Source organism: Oncorhynchus clarkii, chromosome 27 (genome assembly GCF_045791955.1).
Source record: "Oncorhynchus clarkii lewisi isolate Uvic-CL-2024 chromosome 27, UVic_Ocla_1.0, whole genome shotgun sequence".
In the NCBI taxonomy this organism is placed as follows: domain Eukaryota; kingdom Metazoa; phylum Chordata; class Actinopteri; order Salmoniformes; family Salmonidae; genus Oncorhynchus; species Oncorhynchus clarkii.
In genome coordinates this window covers 39,700,650-39,725,514 of record NC_092173.1, presented here as the reverse complement: position 1 = coordinate 39,725,514, position 24,865 = coordinate 39,700,650, and the positions used below count along the sequence as shown (strand labels likewise).

Below are 24,865 nucleotides of genomic sequence, written 5' to 3'. Positions count from 1 at the left end.
ATATTTAGAATGGTATTTCTTCTTCACTGGTTTCCCTTTTTGGGTCGCAACATTTCACATATCGTCTTTCTCTGACACTCCCACGTCTCATCTCCTACCTGCGACTTTGCCCCCCTCCCCCCTAACTCCCCTCCCCCCTAACTCCCCTCCCTTACCAGCCAACCCCTGCCTCCCCTATCCCTGCAATCTTTCCACCCTGCCTCCCCTCCCAACGCCTCCCCCCCAACTCTACACTATAAAAGAGAGGGAGAGAGAGTAAGCAAGAGAGAGACGGGGAGAGACAGAGTACAGCTATGAGGGTCAGGCAATATATTAACCTTTACCTATCTATAGTCATGATACTGAACTCCTCATCTCTGAGCCTTCTATTGAACTACTCCTCTGCCTCGTCCACTTCCTCGTCCTGTCGTCTGCGGGAGCATTTCAGTCTGAATGGGATGTACCAGAAGGGTGATGTGATTCTGGGAGGTCTGTTTGAGGTCCACTACTTCACTGTGTTCCCTGAGCTATCTTTCACATCAGAACCCCAGCAGCTCTACTGTAAGGGGTGAGTATTCATCTACTGGACTGGACTGGACTGGATGTGTGTCTGCACTTCTCCTAAAAAGGACAGGTAGACATCCCTACTATAAGAAGCCTCACTATGATCAGTGTTAACCAACCCTGGTGCCAGAGAACTACTGGGTTCTTGTTACATTGGTGAATAGTACATTGCGGTTTGAAAATATCTGTGAATAAATTGTGTGTATTCCATTGTTTTCTAAGCAAATTTCCCTTTATAAAGACTGACCTATTTTATTATCTATCCTTGACAAAAGTAACTTGTTTTTTCCTCACACACTCCTTAAGAGGTGCACAGATTTCAACACCTCTAGAGCGATTTAAAACATTTACAAATTGATTGAATTTTCCTTTTCTCTGTCAGTTTTGACAGTTTTGGTTTCCAGCAGGCCCAGACTATGGCGTTTGCTGTAGATGAGATCAACAGAAACCCTGACCTTCTGCCAAACATCAAGCTCGGATACCAGCTCTACGACAACTGCCTGAAGCTGGGAGTATCGTTCCGTGCTGCCATGTCATTGGCCAGTGGGACAGAGGAAGAGTTCCTATTGGATGAGACTTGTTCTGGGTCACCCCCGGTGCTAGGGATTGTGGGAGACCCAGGGTCTACACACTCCATCGCCATCTCCAGTGTCCTAGGGCTGTTCCGGGTTCCCATGGTAAATCAGAAAGAATAGAAAGATGACAACACTATTGGAAATGTCCTTCTTTTATTCCAAAATCCCACTTTGAGTGAGAAACAGCATGTTTAGGTCTTAAATGTGTTGTAGGCGTGAAACATTTAGATTATATTAATTAATTGAAGAATAAAACAATAATCATTGTATATTTCTCTCCATCAGGTGAGTCATTACGCCACGTGTTCCTGTCTGAGCAACCGGGGAAAATACCCATCCTTCTTCAGAACCATCCCCAGTGACGCCTTCCAGGTCTGTCTCTAGAAGGCTACAATGACATAATTACACAGTGAACCGTCAGCTCCCATGTATACTCACTGTACACTTTATCCTGTGTAATGGCATTACAATTAAAAAAACGTTCAATCATTTTTTTTTTTAAGATTAGATAAGGTTAAATAAAAGGTGACAAAAAATAATGTATGTAGTTTATGTTGATCTCTCTATACTCTCCAGTCTCTGTAATAACATCAGTAATGTCTAATCTTTGTTGATGTGATCTCAGGTGCGAGCCATGATCCAGATCCTACGTCGGTTGGGTTGGACCTGGGTGGGACTGGTGTTCAGTGACGATGACTACGGATTTCACGCTGCCCGGTCCTTCCACTCAAGCCTGGCTGAATCAGGGGGCTGTGTGGCCTATTCCCAGGTCCTGCCCAAAGACAACCGCCCCACAGAGCTGCAGAGGATCGTGGGAGAGATCAAGAGCTCCTCTGCTCGTGTGGTGGTGGTGTTCTCCAACGAGGCCTACCTGCTCCCTCTGGTGGATGAGGTTCAGAGATGATTTTATCTTGACAGTTGATCTAAAATAACTCTCTTACAATACATTCACATTTTAGTTTCAGAGGCTCTAATCCAGAGAAATTTACACTTCATAATAATATTAGTAATACCATTTAGCAGATGCTTTTATCCAAAGACACTTATAGTCAGTGATGTGTGCATATATTTTACATATCGGTGTCCTTGGACAGTTAGTGCATCCATCCTAAGATATCTAGGGGGGGACAACCACACATCACGGTATTAGTAAGTATGTTTTATCATCAAATGCATTCTACAGACATTATTACAGCCATAACAGCTGTAGGATGTTACTCTCACAGACAACAGTGTATAAAAGTGTTACAGCGTATTACCATTGGGGTGGTCTGATTATAAAGTATAAAACCCGTTTTACAAGGTGGTGGTGCAGAATGTGAAGGGTCTCCAGTGGATCGCCAGTGAAGCCTGGACCTCCTCCTCTGTGTTTCACACCCCCCGTCTCATGCCCTACCTGGGGGGTACCCTGGGTATCGCCATCCGTCGTGGAGAGATACCCGGCCTCAGGGACTTCCTGCTTAGCATCCGCCCCGACGACCAACCTGACAATAACCCTGGAAACAACATGGTGAAGTAATTTGTTGTCTTTTAACTCCAACAATTTATTTAATTACTTTATACATTATGTTTAAAACATTTAAAGGGCTACTTTGCCTGTAAATTCTACAATACAGAAGATAAAAACTAGTGTTCCTCTAAAACATTTCCTTCTCTGTTCTGATAAGGTGAGACAGTTCTGGGAGGCTGTGTTTGGGTGCAGGTTGGAGCCCCCAGCAGGTTGGGTGGAGGCTGGGGGTGATGTATGTACAGGTCAGGAGGACCTGAGAGATGTCGAGACCAACTATGGGGACGTGTCTGAGCTCAGGCCGGAGTATAACGTATATAAGGCAGTGTACGCCCTGGCCCATGCCCTGCATGACCTACTGCAGTGTGTGCCAGGGAGAGGACCTTTCAGTGGGAACCGCTGTGCCAGCCTACAGAGACTGGAGCACTGGCAGGTGGGATACATTCACACACACGCACACGCACGCACACACACACACACGCACACACACACACACACACACACAGATGCAGACGTACACTTTGCCAACTGTTTACTTCTGTTTCCTGTTTTCTTAGTCAAGGTCCCCTGACCACATACTGTCTTTTGTCTACATAATCTCCTCCTCTTTCCTCTCTTCCCTCTGTTCCCTCCATCCCCCTCTTCTGACCAGCTGGTCCATTACCTGGAGAGGGTTAACTTCACCACAGGGTTTGGCGATCGCGTTTCTTTCGATGACAACGGGGACGCCTTGGCCATCTATGACATCATGAACTGGGCGTGGCTCCAGGACGGGAGCGTTCAGGTGGAGAATGTGGGTGTGATCGACGAATCAGCCCCCGCAGGACAAGAGCTCACACTGGACGAGGGCAGAATTTTCTGGAACTTTGAGTCAAAAAAGGTTATGTATAAATGATACAGTTATATAGCATATTTCACTACTGCAACAGAAACAGTGTAAATCTTTACCAGTGGAGGGCAAAGAATCATTAAATATGGGTGTGTATACATGGATGTGTTAATAAATATAAAAGTCTGATATTCTCCCTCCTAGGACGTCAGTGTAAATAAGAATTTGTTCTTTAACTGACTTTCCTAGTTAAATAAAGCTTAAATTCCCCCTCACCTTCGTCCTTATAGCCCCCACGATCAGTGTGCAGTGAGAGCTGTCCCCCAGGCACCCGTGTAGCCAGGAAGAAGGGGGAGCCTGTCTGCTGCTTCGACTGCATCTCCTGTGCTGAGGGAGAGGTCAGCAACACCACAGGTCAGTGAAATTAATATAATTTAAAGAATTTGAGTGTGGTTTCGGGGTGTAGAAAAGGTTTTCCACATATTCTTTGTCTGTCTTTCTGTCAGACTCGGCCGAGTGCTCGAGGTGTCCAGAGGACTTCTGGTCCAGCCCGGAGCGTGATCTCTGCATCCCTAAGGGGGTTGAGTTCCTCTCCTACCAGGAATCCCTGGGCATCTCCTTGATGACCGCCTCGTTGCTAGGAGCCCTCATCTGTGCAGTGGTCCTCGGAATCTTCACACGCTACCGGAACACACCTGTTGTCAAGGCCAACAACTCTGAGCTGAGCTTCCTGCTTCTGCTTTCACTCAAACTCTGCTTCCTGTGCTCGCTGCTGTTCATTGGCCGGCCCCGGCTGTGGACGTGTCAGCTGAGGCATGCAGCATTTGGTATCAGCTTTGTTCTCTGTGTCTCTTGTATACTGGTGAAGACAATGGTGGTGCTGGCTGTGTTTAGGACCTCTAAGCCTGGGGGCAATGCCAGCCTGAAGTGGTTTGGTGCTGGGCAGCAGAGAGGAACAGTCCTGGTTCTCACCTCATTCCAGGCTGCTATCTGCACAGCCTGGCTGGTTTCAGCCTCTCCAACTCCACACAAAAACATGCGCTACCATATTGATAAGATTGTATATGAGTGTGTGGTGGGGTCGGTAGCAGGGTTCGGAGCGTTGTTAGGCTACATCGGCATCCTGGCGTTCCTTAGCTTCCTCTTGGCTTTCCTGGCTAGGAATCTTCCAGACAACTTCAACGAGGCCAAGTTCATCACCTTCAGCATGCTGATCTTCTGTGCTGTGTGGATCTCTTTTGTCCCTGCCTACATTAGCTCTCCTGGGAAGTATGCAGACGCTGTGGAGATATTCGCCATCTTAGCATCCAGCTTTGGCCTCCTGGTGTCTCTGTTCGGCCCAAAGTGTTACATCATCCTGCTGAGGCCAGAGAGGAACACCAAGAAGGCTCTGATGGGCCGGGCCTCAACCAAGACATAGGGAAGGTCTTCATTCAATTTCTTTGATTCTTCATGTCCTCTCTTCTCACCTTCTTCTCAAAACCCATTAGATGAGAAGGTTTGCAGGGGTGGGATATCTAACCTTCTCATTCATTGTGTTTTGAAAAGGAGACAGAGGAGAGAGGACACGAGGAATCACAGAAATTACATTGAGATTCTCCCATAGGCTCAAAACCATAACAGCAGTTTACAGTGGATTCCTCTCCTTGTCTTCTACACGTCCTCTGTAATGATCTGAAATATGAATCATCACATTGTGAGGAACAGCATAACCTGTTCCTTCTAAAGGATTCTGCTGCCACACTCATTCACCCATTAATTTATTTATAATTTATGCAAATGTTCATTTAATAAAACATTCAGACTTGAAAGGAGTTGCTTGTATGTGTTTTTATTTATATTTATACAAAGATATTTTATTAAAATGTCAGGAAACTGTCATATGGGGAAAGAGAATTACCTCATAAAATGTGAAAGGAAAAGAACAACATGTTTCATCAACGGTATCTAATTTAATTGATTTGTTTTCAGAAATGAATTTCAGGGAAGCTCCCCCTAATAGGTGTGTCCAAACTTTTGACTCAAATACAAATCTTAGATTCAGCTATTAAGGACTACCAGAACCCACTGGATTCTCCAATTACATGTACTGAAGTACAGGACAAAATACAATCCCTAACACCCCAAAAAAGCCTTCGGGGTTGGTGTTATCCTAAATGAAATGATAAAATATACAAACCACAAATTTCAATTGGCAATACTTAAACTCTTTAACATCATCCTCTGCTCTAGCTTATTCCCCAATATTTGGAACCAAGGACTGATCACCCCAATCCAAGAAAGTGGAAACAAATTTGACCCCAATAACTACCTTGGGATATGCGTCAACAGCAACCTTTGTAAAATCCTCTGCATTATCATAAACAGCAGACTCGTACATATCCTACATAAGGGAAGCCGATGGCATTACCCGTATGGTTAATAATGAGGATCTACATTTTGCAAATGTAAGTCCGATTAGTAGACATCCGCGAGTGTTATTAAAATAGGCCGATGGACTCAGGTCGTGCCCCAGGACTGGGTCTTCCGGGAAGGCAAAACCCCCCTGAAATGGATAAAAATGAATGGGAAAGTTTTGGCAGTGTATGAAACATATACACGATGGCAAATACCACTCAATTCGACGCCAATTCATTCAAACCATATTGAAAATGGCATATGGCAAATGACAAGTGTCATACAGCAAAAATCTAAAGGAGGGTGAGCGCGCTCCACCGTTACTACTGCCCCCTGTTAATACTGTCCCCTGCTGAGTGTAGGGGGCAGCATTTTGATGTTTGGATGAAAAACTTACCCAAATGAAACTACCTATTTCTCAGGCGAAGAATCTAGAATATGCATATAATTGTCAGATTAGGATAGAAAACACTCTTAAGTTTCCAAAACTGTCAAAATATTGTCTGTGAGTATAACAGTACTGATATTGCAGGCGAAAACCTGAGGAAAATCCAACCCGGAAGTGCTGTTTTACCTGAAAGCTCTCTGTTCCATTGCCTGCCTTCGCTCTATTTAAAGGGATATCAACCAGATTCCTTTCGGTATGGTTTCCCCATGGTGTGAACAGTCTTTAGACATAGTTTCAGGCTTTTATTTTGAAAAATGAGCAAGAAAGATCACACCGCGTCATTGTATGGCTGGTTGCCAGCAGCGTTTTGCATGCGCAACAGCTTGGAGCAGACATTTTCTCTCTCTCTCCTATTGAAGAAGGTACAGTCCGGTTGAAATATTATCGATTCTATATTGTAAAAACAACCTGAGGATTGATTATAAAAAACTTTGACATGTTTCTACGAACTTTACGAATACTATTTGGAATTTTCGTCTGTCTGGTCGTGATCGCTCGAGGCTGTGGATTTCTGAATATAACGCGCCAACCAAATGGAGGTATTTCGGATATAAAAATAATCTTTATGGGACAAAAGGAACATGTATTGTGTAACTGGGAGTCTCATGAGTGCAAAAATCTGAAGATCATCAAAGGTAAGTGATTCATTTTATTGCTTTTCTGACTTTTGTGACCAATTTACTTGGCTGCTAGCTGTTTGTAATGTTTTGTCTGCTGAGAGAGATGTCCTTACATAAACGCTTGGTATGCTTTTGCGGAAAAGCTTTTTTTGAAATCTGACACGCCAGGTGGATTAACAACAAGCTAAACTGTATTTTGCTATATTGCACTTGTGCTTTCATGAAAATAAATGTTTTTAGTAATTTAATTGGAATGTGGCGCTCTGCAATTCAGCGGCTGTGGACGAAAATGTTCCCGGTAACGGGATGGGTGCATCAAGAAGTTAATTTTCATATTGCAAATGGACATCAAGTCCCAAAAAATTCCAAATTGTATCACCCTCTAAAAAAGTGCTTTCTGGACCGTTTTTCGAGATTCTTTCGATTTTCTTTTGTCAATTATACATATATAAGAACAGTATGAACATATCTTTGTCATATTTCATTGTCATTTTTTGTTTACATGTCCATAAGGCATATGTTTTGACCATTTGCAATATGATATCATAGGAAGTCAAATGTCAGTGAACCATGGCCAAATGCCATAAGAAATGTCCAAATGCAATATGAAAGTTTTGAAAGTGCCAAATCGGGATGTTATGTCTGTTTGCCATGTATGTTCATAGGATGTCGATTTCCAAACCCAAAAGGTTGTGAACCATGTCCAAAAGGCAATTATACTTCCCAAATGATATAGCACTATGTTAAACAGTGAAAACCATGACCAAGTGGACAAAATGAAATCAACACAATGAGTGATGGAGAGGAACCACAATCATTGCCCGGCCATCCCGAGTTCATCAGGCCAGTCAATTTTGCATTTCTGCGGGATTTTTGAGCATGCCAAATTCGTGATGGTAAATGCCCATTGAAACATTTTACAAATGCACGTGCATTTGCAAAATGATTCAACAGTGAAGAAAATATCACCAAATGGACATGATGAAATCAACACAAAGAGCGATGGAAAGGAACAACTATCACTGCCCGGGCCAACCTGTGTTTATCAGGCCAGTCAATTTTGCATTTCTGCAGTATTTTTGAGCATGTCAAATTTGTGATGGTACATGGCAAATGGCCATAACATCCTGATTTTGCATTTTCAAATCTTTCATATTGCATTTGGCATTTGGCCAAAAAAAAGTGTCTTTTGACTTTCACTTTTGACTTCCTATGAAATCATATTGCAAATGGACAAAACATATGCATTATGCACAAGTATAAAAAATATTTAAAAAATATGATAATCATGCAAAAGTATATTTTTACAGTTCTTACATGTGTAATTGACAAAAAAAATCTAAATAATTTCGAAAAACGTTCCATAAAGCACTTTTTTAGGAGGGTGATAAGTTTTTCAACATTTAACTTTGGATGTTGACTTGTGTTACATTTGCAATATGAAAAACCACAGTGGAGCGCACTCGCCACCAGTTGGATTTTTAAGTGTTACACTTGGCATTTGCCATATGGCATTTGCAATCAACTTTGAATGAAACAACGCCGAATTGAGTGGTTTTGGATACCGTGTATATGGTTTGTCCAGTGCCAATTTGCAATGACTTCCCATTCATTTTTATACATTTCAGGGGGGTGTCCCCTTACATCGTTTAAAAGCTTAATTTCTCGTTAATCCAGCCGCTTTGTCAGATTTCAAAAAGGCTTTACGGCGAAAGCATACCACGCAATTATCTGAGGGCAGCGCCCCGCATACAAAAGCATTACAAACATTCTCCAATCAAGTGGAGGCGTCATGGAAGTCAGAAATAGTGATAAAATAAATAACTTACCCAGCTACATAACAAATGGTCCTTTTGTTCGATAAAGTCCTTCTTTATATCCCAAAAAAGTCAGTATAGTTGGCACTCTTGATTCAGTAATCCACCGGTTTCCGTCATTCAAAATGCATACAAATGAATCCCAAAGGTTTCCAATAAACTTTGTCCAAACAAGTCAAACAACATTTCTAGTCAATCCTCAGGTACCCTTATATGTAAATAAACAATCAAATCAAAATCAATCGCGCCCTCACCAACGAGCGCCACAACACTACAGCCAAAATGGGAGCCACTTAGAAAAACTAACAAATTCTAGCTCATTTTTCAAAAAACAAGCATTAAGCTCTTTCTAAAGACTTTTGACATCTACTGGAAGCACTAGGAACTGCAATCTGGGAGGTATTCCTTTGATATTCCTATGGACAGCCAATTTAATTAGTGGTGAGCTCAACAACAACAAAAATTCTCGGATGGATTCTCGTTGGGTTTTCACTTGCTATATCAGTTCTGTTATACTCACAGACATTATTTTTACAGTTTTGGAAACTGTTTCTATCCAATTATACGCATATCCTAGCTTCTGGGCTGAGTAACAGGCAGTTTACTTTGGGCACGTCAGTCATCCGAAATACCGAATACTGCCACCGGCCCACAAGAAGTTAATGGTCATGAACCTATGGTTTAAGGAAAAAAATAACCAACCATTTATCTAATGTAATGATGAAATGAAATAATTCAATGTCCTTTGATTGATGGTTAAAGAAATTTGTTTGTTTTTTTCAAAAAAGTTATAGACACAACTGCAGCGTGTTCAGACGAATCCGTTAAGGCAGATTTTGGAGCTCAACATGATTTCTGTGATTTTATGTGATTTTATGAACTCACACACACGCACACACACACACAGTCAATAGGGAGTGACACAGTATGAGGCTTACACAGAGCCTGCAATCAAATCAAATCCAAGTTTATTTGTCACGTGCGCCGAATACAACAGGTGCAGATCTTACTGTGAAATGCTTACTTACAGGCTCTAACCAACAGTACAAAAAATGTATTAGGTGAGCAATAGGTAAGTAAAGAAATAAAAACAACAGTAAAAAGGCAGTGAAAAATAAAAGTAGCGAGGCTATATACAATAGAGAGGCTATATACAGTAGAGGGGCTATATACAGTAGAGAGGTTATATACAGTAGAGAGGCTATATACAGTAGTGAGGCTATATAGAGTAGAGAGGTTATATACAGTAGAGAGGCTATATACAGTAGTGAGGCTATATACAGTAGAGAGGTTGTATACAGTAGAGAGGCTATATACAGTAGAGAGGTTATATACAGTAGAGAGGCTATATACAGTAGAGAGGCTATATACAGTAGTGAGGCTATATACAGTAGAGAGGTTATATACAGTAGAGAGGCTATATACAGTAGAGAGGCTATATACAGTAGAGAGGCTATATACAGTAGTGAGGCTATATACAGTAGAGAGGTTATATACAGTAGAGAGGCTATATACAGTAGAGGGGCTATATACAGTAGAGAGGTTATATACAGTAGAGAGGCTATATACAGTAGTGAGGCTATATACAGTAGTGAGGCTATATACAGTAGTGAGGCTATATACAGTAGACAGGCTATATACAGTAGCGAGGTTATAAAAGTAGCGAGGCTACATACAGACACCGGTTAGTCAGGCTAATTGAGGTAGTATGTACATGTAGATATGGTTAAAGTGACTATGCATATATGATGAACAGAGAGTAGCAGTAGCGTAAAAGAGGGGTTGGCGGGTGGTAGGTGGCGGGGCACAATGCAGATAGCCCGGTTAGCCAATGTGCGGGAGCACTGGTTGGTCGGGCCAACTGAGGTAGTATGTACATGAATGTATAGTTAATGTGACTATGCATACATGATAACAGCAGCGTAAAAGAAGGGTTGGGGGGGTTACACAATTAAATAGTCCGGGTAGCCATTCGATTACCTGTTAAAGGAGTGGCTTTGGGGTAAAACTGTTGAGAAGCCTTTTTGTCCTAGACTCGGCACTCCGGAACCACTTGCCATGCGCTAGTAGAGAGAACAGTCAATGACTGGGGTGGCTGGGGTCTTTGACAATTTTTATGGCCTTCCTCTGTTACCGCCTGGTGTAGAGGTCCTGGATGGCAGGCAGCTTAGCCCCAGTGATGTTCTGGGCCGTACGCACTTCCTTCTATAGTGCCTTGCGGTTGGAGGCAGAGCAATTGCCATACCACTCAGGATGCTCTCGATGTTGCAGCTGTAGAACCTTTTGAGGAACTCAGGACCCATGCCAAATATTTTTAGTTTCCTGAGGGGGAACAGGCCTTGTCGTGCCCTCTTCCCGACTGTGTGTTTGGACCATTCTAGGTTGTTGTTGATGTGGACACCAAGGAACTTGAAGCTCTCAACCTTCTCCACTACAGCCCTATCGATGAGAATGGGGGCGTGCTCAGTCCTCCTTTTCCTGCAGTCGACAATCATCTCCTTTGTCTTGGTTACGTTGAGGGATAAGTTGTTGTTATGGCACCACCCGGCCAGGTCTCTGACCACCTCCCTATAGACTGTCTCGTCGTTGTCGGTAATCAGGCCTAGCACTGTTGTGTCATCTGCAAACTTAACGATGGTGTTGGAGTCATGCCTGGCCATGCAGTCTTGGGTGAACAGGGAGTACAGGAGGGGACTGAGCACGCACCCATGGGGAGCTCCAGTGTTGAGGATCAGCATGGCAGAAGTGTTGCTACCTACCCTCACCACATGGGGGCGGTCCGTCAGGAAGTCCAGGATCCAGTTGCAGAGCGAGGTGTTTAGTCTCAGGATCCTTAGCTTAGTGATGAGCTTTGAGGGTACAATGGTGTTCAACGCTGAGCTGTAGTCAACGAATAACATTCTCACATAAGTGTTCCTTTTGTCCAGGTGGGAAAGGGCAGTGTGGAGTGCAATAGAGGTTGCGTCATCTGTGGATCTGTTTGGGCGGTATGCAAATTGGAGTGGGTCTAGGGTTTCTGGGATAATGGTGTTGATGTGAGCCATTACCAGCCTTTCAAACCACTTCATGGCTACGGACGTGAGTGCAACGGGTCTGTAGTAATTTAGGCAGGTTGCCTTTGTGTTCTTGGGCACAGGGACTATGGTGGTCTGCTTGTGAAACATGTTGGTATTACAGACTCAATCAGGGACATGCTGAAAATGTCAGTGAAGACACCTGCCGGTTGGTCAGCAGATGCCCAGAGCACACGTCCTGGTAATCCGTCTGGCCCCACAGCCTTGTGTATGTTGTTTAAGCCGAGCTGTTTAAAGTTTTTACTCACGTCAGTTACGGAGAGCGTGATCACACAGTCATCCGGAAAAGCTGATGCTCTAATGCATGCCTCAGTGTTGCTTGCCTCCACGCGCACATAGAAGTGATTTAGCTCGTCTGGTAGGCTCGTGTCACTGGGTAGCTCGCAGTTGTGCTTCCCTTTGTAGTCTGTTACAGTTTGCAAGCCCTGCCACATAAGACGAGCGTTAGAGCCGGTGTAGTGTGATTCAATCTTAGCACTGTATTGACACTGCCTGTTTGATGGTTCGTTGGAGGGTATAGCAGGAATTTTTGTAAGCTTCCGATTTAGAGTCCTGCACCTTGAAAGCGGCAGCCCTACCCTTTAGCTCAGTGCGAATGTTGCCTGTAATCCATGGCTTCTGGTTGGGGTATGTACGTACAGTCACTGTGGGCATGATGTCCTGAATGCACTTATTGATAAAGCCAGTGACTGATGTGATGTATTGCTCAATGCCATCGGAAGAATCCCGGAACATATTCCAGTCTGTGATAGCAAAACAGTCCTGTAGTTTAGCATTTTTCATCTGACCACTTTTTTATAGACCGGGTCACTGGTGCTTTCTGCTTTAACCTGTTGAGTGTAGGGGGCAGTATTTTGATGTTTGGATGAAAATTGTACCCAAATGAAACTGCCTATTTCTCAGGCACAGAATCTAGAATATGCATATAATTGTCAGATTAGGATAGAAAACACTCTAAAGTTTCCAAAACTGTCAAAATATTGTCTGTGAGTATTAGAGAACTGATATTGCAGGCGAAAACCTGAGGAAAATCCAACCCGGAAGTGCTGTTATTCCTGAAAGCTCTCTGTTCCATTGCCTGCCTTCACTCCATTTAACGGGATATCAACCAGATTCCTTTTCCCATGGCTTCCACATGGTGTGAACAGTCTTTAGACATAAGTTCAGGCTTTTATTTTGAACAATGAGCGAGAAAGATCACATCGCGTCATTGTATGGCTGGGTACCAGCAGCGTTTTGCATGCGCAACAGCTTGGAGCAAACATTTTCTCTCTCTCTCCTATTGAAGAAGGTACAGTGCATTTGAAATATTATCGAATATATATTGTAAAAACAACCTGATGATTGATTATAAAAAACGTTTAACATGTTTCTACGAACTTTACGTATACTATTTGGAATTTTCATCTGACCGGTCGTGACCGCTCGAGCCTGTGGATTTCTGAACATAACGGGCCAACGAAATGGGGGTATTTTGGATATAAAAATAATATTTATGGAACAAAAGGAACATTTATTGTGTAACTGGGCGTCCTGTGAGTGCAAACATCCGAAGATCATGAAAGGTAAGCAATTCATCCGTGACCAATCTACTTGGCTGCTAGCTGTTTGTAATGTTTTGTCTGCGGAGAGAGATGTCCTTACATAAATACTTGTTATGCTTTCGCCGAAAATATTTTTTGAAATCTGACACACCAGGTGGATTAACAACAAGCTAAGCTGTGTTTTGCTATATTGCACTTGTGATTTCATGAAAATTAAATATTTTTAGTAATTTGATTGGAATTTGTCGCTCTGTAATTCAATTCAAGTTTAAGGAAGTGATTGAGGTGGAAACTGGTTATGGGGATTCTAACCTGTAGAATGGATTCACTATACAGCCAGATCAGTAGCGAAAGAAGAATGTTATGCCTGCGCCACAGCAAAACCTCAGTTGACAACCATTCCCTTTCCATTTGATGGAATTGATGCATGGCCTGTATGGTAAAGCTGTTCATGAGGGCAGGGAAGCCGGACAATGACAGTTACATTGATCTGCATTATCTGTATCCCCATGTGCCCATTACATCCAGACTTCCCCCTTTCACAGTTACAGGAGGACACTATTATTGTATGGCTCGCTACATCACACACGGATGGGACTTAGGGGAAGTAAGAATATGCAATAGGACAGAGGACATTACAACCGGCAAGACAATGAGTACCCGGGGAACCACAACGAGTCGCTCCAGCACGATGAGCCAAGTAAAGACCCCCCCGGGCCAAACAGTCCTCTAACACGGGCAATGCAGGGCCAATTTTCCCTTCCCTATGGGATTCCCAGTCACGGCCCGTCTTGAGACAGCCAGGGATCAAATCCGGGACTGTAGTAATGCCACAAGCACTGTGATCCAATGCCTTAGACCACTGCACCACTCAGGAGGCCTGTACACACCTTTTCTATTCATATATTGTACGAAACGTCCAAACACACATTTCATGTACAATATTTTTGACGTTGCATGTTCTAATATTTGTATATGTCTTATTTCCATGTTGTTGATGTTGTGTGTATTGTTTTGTATTGTTATCTATTACTGCACTGCTGGAACATAAGCATTTCATTACATCTACAATAACATTTAGCAAAATATGTGTATGCAACCAATCAAATGAGATTTTATTTGGATTTGTGTGTGTGTGTGTGTGTGTCTCTTGATTCATCACAACCTCATTATTAACCTGGAGCTAGAGAACCCTTAACAGACACCAAGCAATAAACTGGAACATCTGTGAGGGAGGGAGGGAGGGAGGGAGGGAGGGAGGGAGAGGGGGAGAGGGGGAGAGGGGGAGGGAGAGACGGGGGGAGAGGAAGAGAGGGGGAGAGAGGAAGGGAGAGGGAGAGGGAGAGGAAGTTAGAGGCAGAGAGAGAGGGAGAGAGGGGGAGATTGAGAGGGGGAGAGGGAGAAAAACAGCTCACCTACAGGACACATGGTAGAATAACTTGGAGTCTTTCAATTAAATTCAAAAGATTTTTGGGCATTGGGATCATATGACCACATTGCCAAAGCAAGTGAAATATATAATAAACAAAAGTGAAATAAAAAATCTGACATTAAACTCACAAAAGTTTCAAAGGAACAGAGACATTTCAAATGTCATATTATGTCTCTATACAGTGTTGTAACGATGTGCTAATAGATAAAGCTCAAAAGGGAAAATAAATAAACATGAATATGTGTTGTATTTAGAATGGTATTTGTTCTTCCCTGGTTGCACTTTTCGTGCGGCAACAGTTCACATATCGTCTTTCTCCGACACTCCCACGTCTCAACTCCTACCTGCAACTCTGACCCCCCCCCCCCCCCCCCCCCCCCCCACCGACTCCCCTCCCCCTAACAACCCTCCCCCTGCCTCCACTACCCCTGCAACCCCACTAAACGCCATATAGTGTCAACCTCCAATGACACTATAAAAGAGAGGGAAAGAGAGTAAGCAAGAGAGAGAGGGGGAGAGTACAGCTATGAGTACAGCTATGAGGGTCAGGCAATATATTAACCTTTACTTATCTATAGTCATGATACTGAACTCCTCATCTCCGAGCCTTCTATTGAACTACTCCTCTGCCTCGTCCACTTCCTCGTCCTGTCGTCTGCGGGAGCATTTCAGTCTGAATGGGATGTACCAGAAGGGTGATGTGATTCTGGGAGGTCTGTTTGAGGTCCACTACTTCACTGTGTTCCCTGAGCTGTCTTTCACATCAGAACCCCAGCAGCTCTACTGTGAGGGGTGAGTATTCATCTACTGGACTGGACTGGACTGGATGTGTGTCTGCACCTCTCCTAAAAAGGACAGATAGACATCCCTACTATAAGAAGCCTCACTATGATCAGTGTTAACCAACCCTGGTGCCGGAGACCTACTGGGTTCTTGTTACATTGGTGAATAGTACATTGTGGTTTCAAAATATCTGTAAATAAATTGTGTGTCTTCCATTGTTTTCAATCATTATTCCTGTTTTCTAAGCAAATTTACCTTTAAGATAAAGCTATTTTATTATCTATCCTTGAAAAAAGTAACTTGTTTTTTCCTCTCAATCCCTTAAGACAGCACTCTCTCACACACCCCTTAAAAGGTGCACAGGGTTCAACACATCTAGAGCGATTTAAAACATTTACAAATTGATTGAATGTTCCTTTTCAGTTTTACCAGTTGTGGTTTCCAGCAGGCCCAGACTATGGCGTTTGCTGTAGATGAGATCAACAGAGACCCTGACCTTCTGCCAAACATCAAGCTCGGATACCAGCTCTACGACAACTGCCTGAAGCTGGGAGTAGCGCTGCGTGCTGCCATGTCATTGGCCAGTGGGACAGAGGAAGAGTTCCTATTGTATGAGACTTGTTCTGGGTCACCCCCGGTGCTAGGGATTGTGGGAGACCCAGGGTCCACACACTCCATCGCCATCTCCAGTGTCCTAGGGCTGTTCCGGGTTCCCATGGTAAATCAGAAAGAATAGAAAGATGACATCATTATTGGAAATATCCTTCTTGTATTGGTCTTAAATGTGTCTAGGCATGAAACCTTTCTATTTCATTAATTAATTGAAGAAAATAGAATTAATAATTGTATATTTCTCTCCCTCAGGTGAGTCATTACGCCACGTGTTCCTGTCTGAGCAACCGGGGAAAATACCCATCCTTCTTCAGAACCATCCCCAGTGACGCCTTCCAGGTCTGTCTCTAGAAGGCTACAATGACATAATTACACAGTGAACCGTCAGCTCCCATGTATACTCACTATACACGTTATACTGTGTAATGGCATCACAGGTAAATAAAAGGTTCAATAAATGAAAAAAAAGCTTAGATAAGGCTAAATTAAAGGTGACAAAAATAATGTATGTAGTTTATGCTGATCTCTCTATACTCTCCAGTCTCTGTAATAACACCAGTAATGTCTAATCTCTGTTGATGTGATCTCAGGTGCGAGCCATGATCCAGATCCTACGTCGGTTGGGTTGGACCTGGGTGGGACTGGTGTTCAGTGATGATGACTACGGAGTTCATGCTGCCCGGTCCTTCCACTCAAGCCTGGCCGAGTCAGGGGGCTGTGTGGCCTATTCCCAGGTCCTGCCCAAAGACAACCGCCCCACTGAGCTGCAGAGGATCGTGGGAGAGATCAAGAGCTCCTCTGCTCGTGTGGTGGTGGTGTTCTCCAACGAGGCCTACCTGCTCCCTCTGGTGGATGAGGTTCAGAGATGATTTTATCTTGACAGTTGATCTAAAATAACTCTCTTACAATACATTCACATTTTAGTATCAGAGGCTCTAATGCAGAGAAATTTACACTTCATAATAATATTAGTAATACCATTTAGCAGATGCTTTTATCCAAAGACACTTATAGTCAGTGATATGTGCATATATTTTACATATCGGTGTCCCTGGACAGTTAGTGCGTCCATCTTATTAAGATATCTAGGGGGGGACAACCACACATCACGGTATTAGTAAGTATGTTTTATCATCAAATGCATTCTACAGACATTATTACAGCCATAAAAGCCATAACAGCTGTAGGATGTTACTCCTCTCACAGACAACAGTGTATAAAAGTGTTACAGTGTATTACCATTGGGGTGGTCTGATTATAAAGTATAAATCCCGTTTTACAAGGTGGTGGTGCAGAATGTGAAGGGTCTCCAGTGGATCGCCAGTGAAGCCTGGAGCACTTCCTCTGTGTTTCACACCCCCCGTCTCATGCCCTACCTGGGGGGTACCCTGGGTATCGCCATCCGTCATGGAGAGATACCCGGCCTCAGGGACTTCCTGCTTAGCATCCGCCCCAACGACCAACCTGACAATAACCATGGAAACAACATGGTGAAGTATTTTGTTGTCTTTTATCTCCAACAATTTAATTACTACATACATTATATTTAAAACATTTATAAGGCTACTTTGCCTACAAATACTACATTACAGAAGATAAAAACTAGTGTTCCTCTTTAACATTTCCTTCTCTGTTCTGATAAGGTGAGACAGTTCTGGGAGGCTGTGTTTGGGTGCAGGTTGGAGCCCCCAGCAGGTTGGGTGGAGGCTGGGGGTGATGTATGTACAGGTCAGGAGGACCTGAGGGATGTGGAGACCAACTGTGGGGATTTATCTGAGCTCAGGCCGGAGTATAACGTGTATAAGGCAGTGTACGCCCTGGCCCATGCCCTGCATGACCTACTGCAGTGTGTGCCAGGGAGAGGACCATTCAGTGGGAACCGCTGTGCCAGCCTACAGAGACTCGAGCACTGGCAGGTGGGATATATTCCTTCTCAAGCACACAAACACTGTTTTCTAAGTCAAGGACCCCTGACCTCATACTGTCTTTTGTCTACATAATCTCCTCCTCATTCCACTCTTCCCTCTGTTCCCTCCATCCCCCTCCTCTGACCAGCTGGTCCATTACCTGCAGAGGGTTAACTTCACCACAGGGTTTGGCGATCGCGTTTCTTTCGATGACAACGGGGACGCCCTGGCCATCTATGACATCCTGAACTGGGTGTGGCTCCAGGACGGGAGCATAGAGGTGGAGACTGTGGGTGTGATTGACGAATCAGCCCCCACAGGACAAGAGCTCACACTGGACGAGGACAGAATTTTCTGGAATTTTGAGTCAAAAAAGGTTATTTGTAAAGTTATATAGCTACAGAGCATATTTCACTACTGCAACAGAAACAGTAAAAACTCATTATCAGTGGAGGGCAAAGAATCATTAAATATGGGTGTGTAAATATGGGAGTATAAATATGGGCGTATAAAAGTCTGATGCTCTCCCTCCTAGGATGTCATTGTAAAGAAGAATTTGTTCTTTAACTGACTTGCCTAGTTAAATAAAGCTTAAATTCCCACTCACCTTCATCCTTAAAGCCTCCACGATCAGTGTGCAGTGAGAGCTGTCCCCCAGGCACCCGTGTAGCCAGGAAGAAGGGGGAGCCTGTCTGCTGCTTCAACTGCATCTCCTGTGCTGAGGGAGAGGTCAGCAACACCACAGGTCAGTGAAATTAATATCATTTAAAGAATTTGAGGGTGGTTTGGGGCTGATGAAAAGGTTTTCCACATATTTTTTGTCTGTCTTTCTGTCAGACTCGGCCGAGTGCTCGAGATGTCCAGAGGACTTCTGGTCCAGCCCGGAGCGTGACTTCTGCATCCCTAAGGGGGTTGAGTTCCTCTCCTACCAGGAATCCCTGGGACTCTCCTTGATGACCGCCTCGTTGCTAGGAGCCCTCATCTGTGCAGTGGTCCTCGGAATCTTCACCCGCTACCGGAACACGCCTGTTGTCAAGGCCAACAACTCTGAGCTGAGCTTCCTGCTTCTGCTTTCACTCAAACTCTGCTTCCTGTGCTCGCTACTGTTCATTGGCCGGCCCCGGCTGTGGACGTGTCAGCTGAGGCATGCAGCATTTGGTATCAGCTTTGTTCTCTGTGTCTCTTGTATACTGGTGAAGACAATGGTGGTGCTGGCAGTGTTCAGGACCTCTAAGCCCGGGGGAAATGCCAGCCTGAAGTGGTTTGGTGCTGGGCAGCAGAGAGGAACAGTCCTGGTTCTCACCTCATTCCAGGCTGCTATCTGCACAGCCTGGCTGGTTTCAGCCTCTCCAACTCCACACAAAAACATGCGCTACCATAATGATAAGATTGTATATGAGTGTGTGGTGGGGTCGGTAGCAGGGTTCGGAGCGTTGTTAGGCTACATCGGCCTCCTGGCGTTCCTTAGCTTCCTCTTGGCTTTCCTGGCCAGGAATCTTCCAGACAACTTCAACGAGGCCAAGTTCATCACCTTCAGCATGCTGATCTTCTGTGCTGTGTGGATCTCCTTCGTCCCTGCCTATATCAGCTCTCCTGGGATGTACGCAGACGCTGTGGAGATATTCGCCATCTTAGCTTCCAGCTTTGGCCTTCTGGTGGCTCTGTTCGGCCCAAAGTGTTACATCATCCTGCTGAGGCCAGAGAGGAACACCAAGAAGGCTCTGATGGGCCGGGCCACAACCAAGACATAGGGAGAATCTCAATATAATTTCCTTGATTCCTCATGTCCTCTCTCCTCACCTTCTTCTCAAAACCCATTGGATGTGAAGGTTAGGTGGAGCGGGACATCTAACCTTCTCATTCATTGGGTTTTGAATTGGAGACCGAGGAGAGAGGACACGAGGAATCACAGAAATTAAATTGAGATTCTCCCATAGGCTCTATACCATAACAGCAGTTTATAGTGGATTCCTCTTCTCGTCTTCTTCATGTCCTCTGTGCTGATCTGAAATATGAACACTAGGTGGGGGTACTATGCCTGCTAGGGATTTGCTTCACACTCTGTCATGCAAAGAAAGGAAAGGAGAAATGTATAGTAACAGAGTTTGATGGTCTCAAATAGTTTGAAGTAGCTCCTTTTAGTTTCCACTTCTGTTTGTAGTTTGATGGCAATAAATCAAATCAAATCAAAGAGTTTTTATCATTCTGTTAGTACCCTAGTTATGTGTAGTAGCATGTTATTAATTATAATTTTAACCTTTTGTGAGTAAATATTAATCACGTAATAAATTATTTATTTCCCTGGGCAGTAAAGAAGGATTTAGATTTTTTTTATTTGTCTGTGTGCGTGGCTTTAATCTTCTAAGGTATAGGTTATCCCCGATGAGTGGGTTTCTGCATCGAAAGGCTTTCGATCGTATCATCACATCGCGTGGAACAGCTCATCTTCCCTGTTCCTTCTCAAGGATTCTGCTGCCACACTTATTCACCAATGAATTAATTATTCATTAATGCACATTTTCATTTAATAAAACAGTTTGACTTGAAAGGAGTTGCTTGAATGTTTTTATTGAACCGTTGAAATTTACAAAGATACTTTATTAAAATATCAGGAAACTGTGTCATATGGGAAAAGAGAATTACACACCTTATAAAATGTGAAAAGAATGAACAACAGTTTTTAATTAACCATATCTAATTTAATTTATTGGTTTTCAGAACTGACTTTCAGGGGAGAAATGGATGTCATTAAAGTCAATTGATGATGGTAAAGAGAAGTCATGTTGTGATTCAGAGGAAGACGTTCTGTTCTGTTGACTCACTGTTGATTCGCTGTAGACTCACTGTTGACTCACTATTGAATCACTGTTGACTCAACCGTGAGTCACTGCTGACTCACTATTGAATCATTAGAAACATACGCAACCAGCAGGGTAGGACAGTCCTGTTCATTTGTGTCCATCAACTTTAGGTATTGTCTGTTAAATATGTAACTTGCTGGTAAGTATTACACAATATATCATGCCATTCTTTGTTAAGTTTATCCATACAGAATAATAGTGAGATGGTGTGATTAAATAAACACAAAGATGACAATATTTGGACATCATGTATTTCTTGGTGGCTTCTATTTGGACATCATGTGTTTCTTGCTGGTTTCTAATTGGACATCATGTGTTTCTTGGTTGTTTCTAATTGGAAATAATGTATTTCTTGGTTGTTTCTAATTGGACGTCATGTGTTTCTTGGTGGTTTGTAATTGGACATCATGTTTTTCTTGGTGGTTTCTAATTGGACATCATGTGTTTCTTGGTGGTTTCAAATTGGACATCATGTGTTTCTTGGTGTTTCTCTCTGGTCTCAGGAAGATGATGTAACACTTCGGAGCGAAGTTGCAGAGCAGTAACCCAAAGCTGGAACTAAAATGTTGAATATCGCCACAGCGTCTAAGTATCTACCAGGAGAGCTGACGTAGTCAGGGACGAATGAAATCCACACACCACAGAAGATCAGCATGCTGAAGTTGATGAGCTTGTCCTCGTTGAAGTTGTCTGGGAGTTTCTTGGCCAGGAAGGCTAAGAGGAGACAGAGGGAGGCCAACAGGCCGATGTAGCCCAGCACCAGAGAGAAACTGACCACAGAGCCAACCTCACACTCGAGGATGACTTTTGACCCCTTGAGGCCTAGGTCACGGTAAGGCAGGGGAGGGCTCACGGACAGCCACACTGCACAAATGATCACCTGTGTTTACAAACACAATTACAAACACAATTGACTTATCTTATAAGTTATTGATTAGTTAAAAACAGGAAGCTCAGCTCCGAGTTGTTTGCCCACACCTAGAAGGGTTACACATACATGGTACCGTATAAGAATACTCAATATGATCCCATTTAACACTTTAATAAAGATCTTACCAGAGGGGTGTTGCGGTGGTACACAAACAACACAAACACAGCCACTGTTGCCACAGCGCCGCACACGGCAACAGTGGTCAGGGTGATGCCCATGACGTCGTTGAAGGAGAGGAACTCGAGCTGACGAAGGACGCAGGCAGTCCGATAGCTGTTGGACCAGAACTCCAGAGGACAGTGGTAACATTGCATAGAGCCTGCGAGATTTAACTCATTGCTATAATGATTGAAAAGCATCATTACTCATTCAGTCTAATAAGTCTTAACCTGCTGAGTGTAGGGGGCAGTATTTTGATTTTTTGGATGAAAATCGTACCCAAATTTAACTGCCTATTTCTCAAGCCCAGAATCTAGAATATGCATATAATTGTCAGATTAGGATAGAAAAGACTCTAAAGTTTCCAAAACGGACAAAATATTGTCTGTGAGTATAACAGAACTGATAACAGAACTGATAACAGAACAAAACCTGAGGAACATTCAACCAGGAAGTGACCTCTATTTGGAATGCTCCATGTTCCATTGAATGCCTTCCCTCCATTTAAAGGGATATCAACCAGATTCCTTTTCCTATGGCTTCCCCATGTGGTGAACAGTCTTTAGACATAGTTTCAGGCTTTTATTTTTTTAAATTAGCGAGAAAGATCACATCGCGTCAGTGTATAGCTGGGTGTCACCAGAATTTTGCTTGCGCAACAGTTTGGAGCAGGCCTTGTGTCTCTTATTGACAAAGCTAAAGTCCCAGTTGATATACTATCGATGATATATTGAAAAAACAACCTGAGGATTGATTATAAAAAACGTTTGACATGATTTTGTGGACATTACGGATACTATTTGGAATTTTCGTTTGCGATGTCGTGACCGCTCGAGCCTGTGGATTTCTGAACGTAACGCGCCAAACAAATGGAGGTATTTTAGATATAAAAATAATCTTTATGGTACAAAAGGAACATTTATTGTGAGTGCAAACATCCGAAGATCATCAAAGGTAAGCAATTTAATTTATTGCTTTTCTGACATTCGTGACCAATCTACTTGGCAGCTAGCATTTTGTAATATTTTGTCTACTGAGAGAGATGTTCTTACATAAATGATTGGATAGCTTTCGCCGTAAAGCTTTGTTGAAATCTGATATACCAGGTTGATTAACAACAAGCAAAGCTGTGTTTTGCTATATTGCACTTGTGATTTCATGAAAATTAAATATTTTTAGTAATTTAATTGGAATTTGTCGCTCTGCAATCCAGCTGATGTTGACGTAAATTATCCCGCTAACGGTGCATCAAGAAGTTTTAAGTAATCATTATTAACACACAACAGACTGTGGGAATTACCACACACCTCAGTGATGTGAGAAGGCCGATGATATTCAGTTCACTGACCTGTGGTGTTGCTGACCTCTCCCTCAGCACAGGAGATGCAGTTGAAGCAGCAGACAGGCTCCCCCTTCCTCCTGGCTACACGGGTGTCTGGGGGACAGCTGTCACTGCACACTGACACAGGCACCTGTACATGCCATGTAAATCATTTCATTTGAACAAAACCATTCACTTCATGTTTTAAAAATCGTCTTTCTTACCGTATTAGATCCTGTGTTCCACTGGATGGTTGATTGGTTGATGAGGAGATTGGACCAAAATACACAGCCAATTGTGACAAGTTTGAGCGACTCCTGGGGTGTGGCCTGCCAGTACACAAGGTCGTACACAGCAGGGACGTCCGCGCCCCTGAAGTGGAAGGGCTCCCCAAGTGGAGTGGTGAAGTTAACCTGGTTCAGGTGCTGCAACAGCTTGGAGGAGAGGAGACACAAACATGACCATTACACTGTTAATATGATGTAATAACTCAAAACATATCCCAATAGTGACTATTAAGTGGACATGCATTTTTTATGATATTAAATAACAAAAAGGATTACATTGGCATGACGAATTCAATGCAGCATACACAGCCAGGTACACGTTATAGGTTATTCTCAGCTGGGAGGTTTCTGTGAAGGGGCTCTGTATCCCCTCCAGAGTCTCGTCTCCACTGCAAGAGGCCAGGCGTGGACGAGGGGAACTGGAGGTGGGAGGAGGGGTGTGTGGTAGTGACACAGAGGGTGTTGGAGGAAGGGGAGAGGGGAGCAGAGAAGTGCCGTGTCCATGTGCTGCTCCAGGGCTACACCCAAACTCCGTTTCCCAGAGTTCCTTCAACAGGACATCTCCGGGACGACAAGAGGGGTGGAGAATTCGAAGGTGAGCAGCAGACTTCGTGAAAATTAATATTTGTGTCATCTCAAAACTTTTGGACACGACTGTAAATTAAATTCTGCATTTATTTGTTTTGTAAACTGAGCAAGAATTTATAAAGTCAAAGTTAAAATTTGAAGTAAAACTAAAAAATACTTTTATGGCCCGACGATCATAGTCATTTTCTACAGCGATAGCCCCGACACAGGTCCATTAGTGTACAAAATATTAGAAACACTTTAAATTGGATCCCCTTTTGCCCTCAAAACAGACTCAGTTCGTTGGGGCATGGACTCTACAAGGTGTCGAAAGCGTTCCACAGGGATGCTGGTCCATGTTGACTCCAATGATTCCCACAGTTGTTCAAGTTGGCTGGATGTTGGTGGATCATTCTTGATACACATGGGTAACTATTGAGCGTGAAAACCCCAGCAGCACTGCAGTTCTTGACACAAACCGGTGTGCCTGGCACCTACTACCATACCACGTTCACAATCTTTTGTCTTGCACATTCACCCTCTGAATGGCCAATATACACAATCCATGTATACATTTTCTCAAGGCTTATTTTTTTAAATCATTCTAACCAGTCTCCTCCCCTTCATCTACACTGATTGAAGTGCCATCAA

The 24,865-nt window shown here is 43.4% G+C and overlaps 2 protein-coding genes and 1 pseudogene across 2 annotated transcripts; 2 read left to right on the top strand and 1 right to left on the bottom strand.

The window, feature by feature from the left end:
• The first annotated feature begins 335 nt into the window (after positions 1–335).
• LOC139385835 (extracellular calcium-sensing receptor-like) lies at positions 336–5,134 on the top strand. Its single transcript, XM_071131085.1, has 9 exons — positions 336–547; positions 926–1,220; positions 1,404–1,490; positions 1,744–2,010; positions 2,422–2,628; positions 2,786–3,058; positions 3,278–3,505; positions 3,745–3,868; positions 3,961–5,134. Exons 1-9 carry the CDS (start codon positions 336–338, stop codon positions 4,872–4,874), a joined length of 2,607 nt encoding a protein of 868 aa, XP_070987186.1. The 3' UTR covers positions 4,875–5,134.
• A 10,232-nt stretch (positions 5,135–15,366) lies between these two features.
• Positions 15,367–19,864, top strand: LOC139385899 (extracellular calcium-sensing receptor-like). The gene is made up of 9 exons (XM_071131192.1): positions 15,367–15,578; positions 15,993–16,287; positions 16,434–16,520; positions 16,772–17,038; positions 17,465–17,671; positions 17,825–18,097; positions 18,237–18,464; positions 18,710–18,833; positions 18,926–19,864. Exons 1-9 carry the CDS (start codon positions 15,367–15,369, stop codon positions 19,837–19,839), a joined length of 2,607 nt encoding a protein of 868 aa, XP_070987293.1. The 3' UTR covers positions 19,840–19,864.
• A 1,584-nt stretch (positions 19,865–21,448) lies between these two features.
• LOC139385787 (extracellular calcium-sensing receptor-like) lies at positions 21,449–24,281 on the bottom strand (annotated as a pseudogene).
• Between the last annotated feature and the right edge of the window lie 584 nt (positions 24,282–24,865).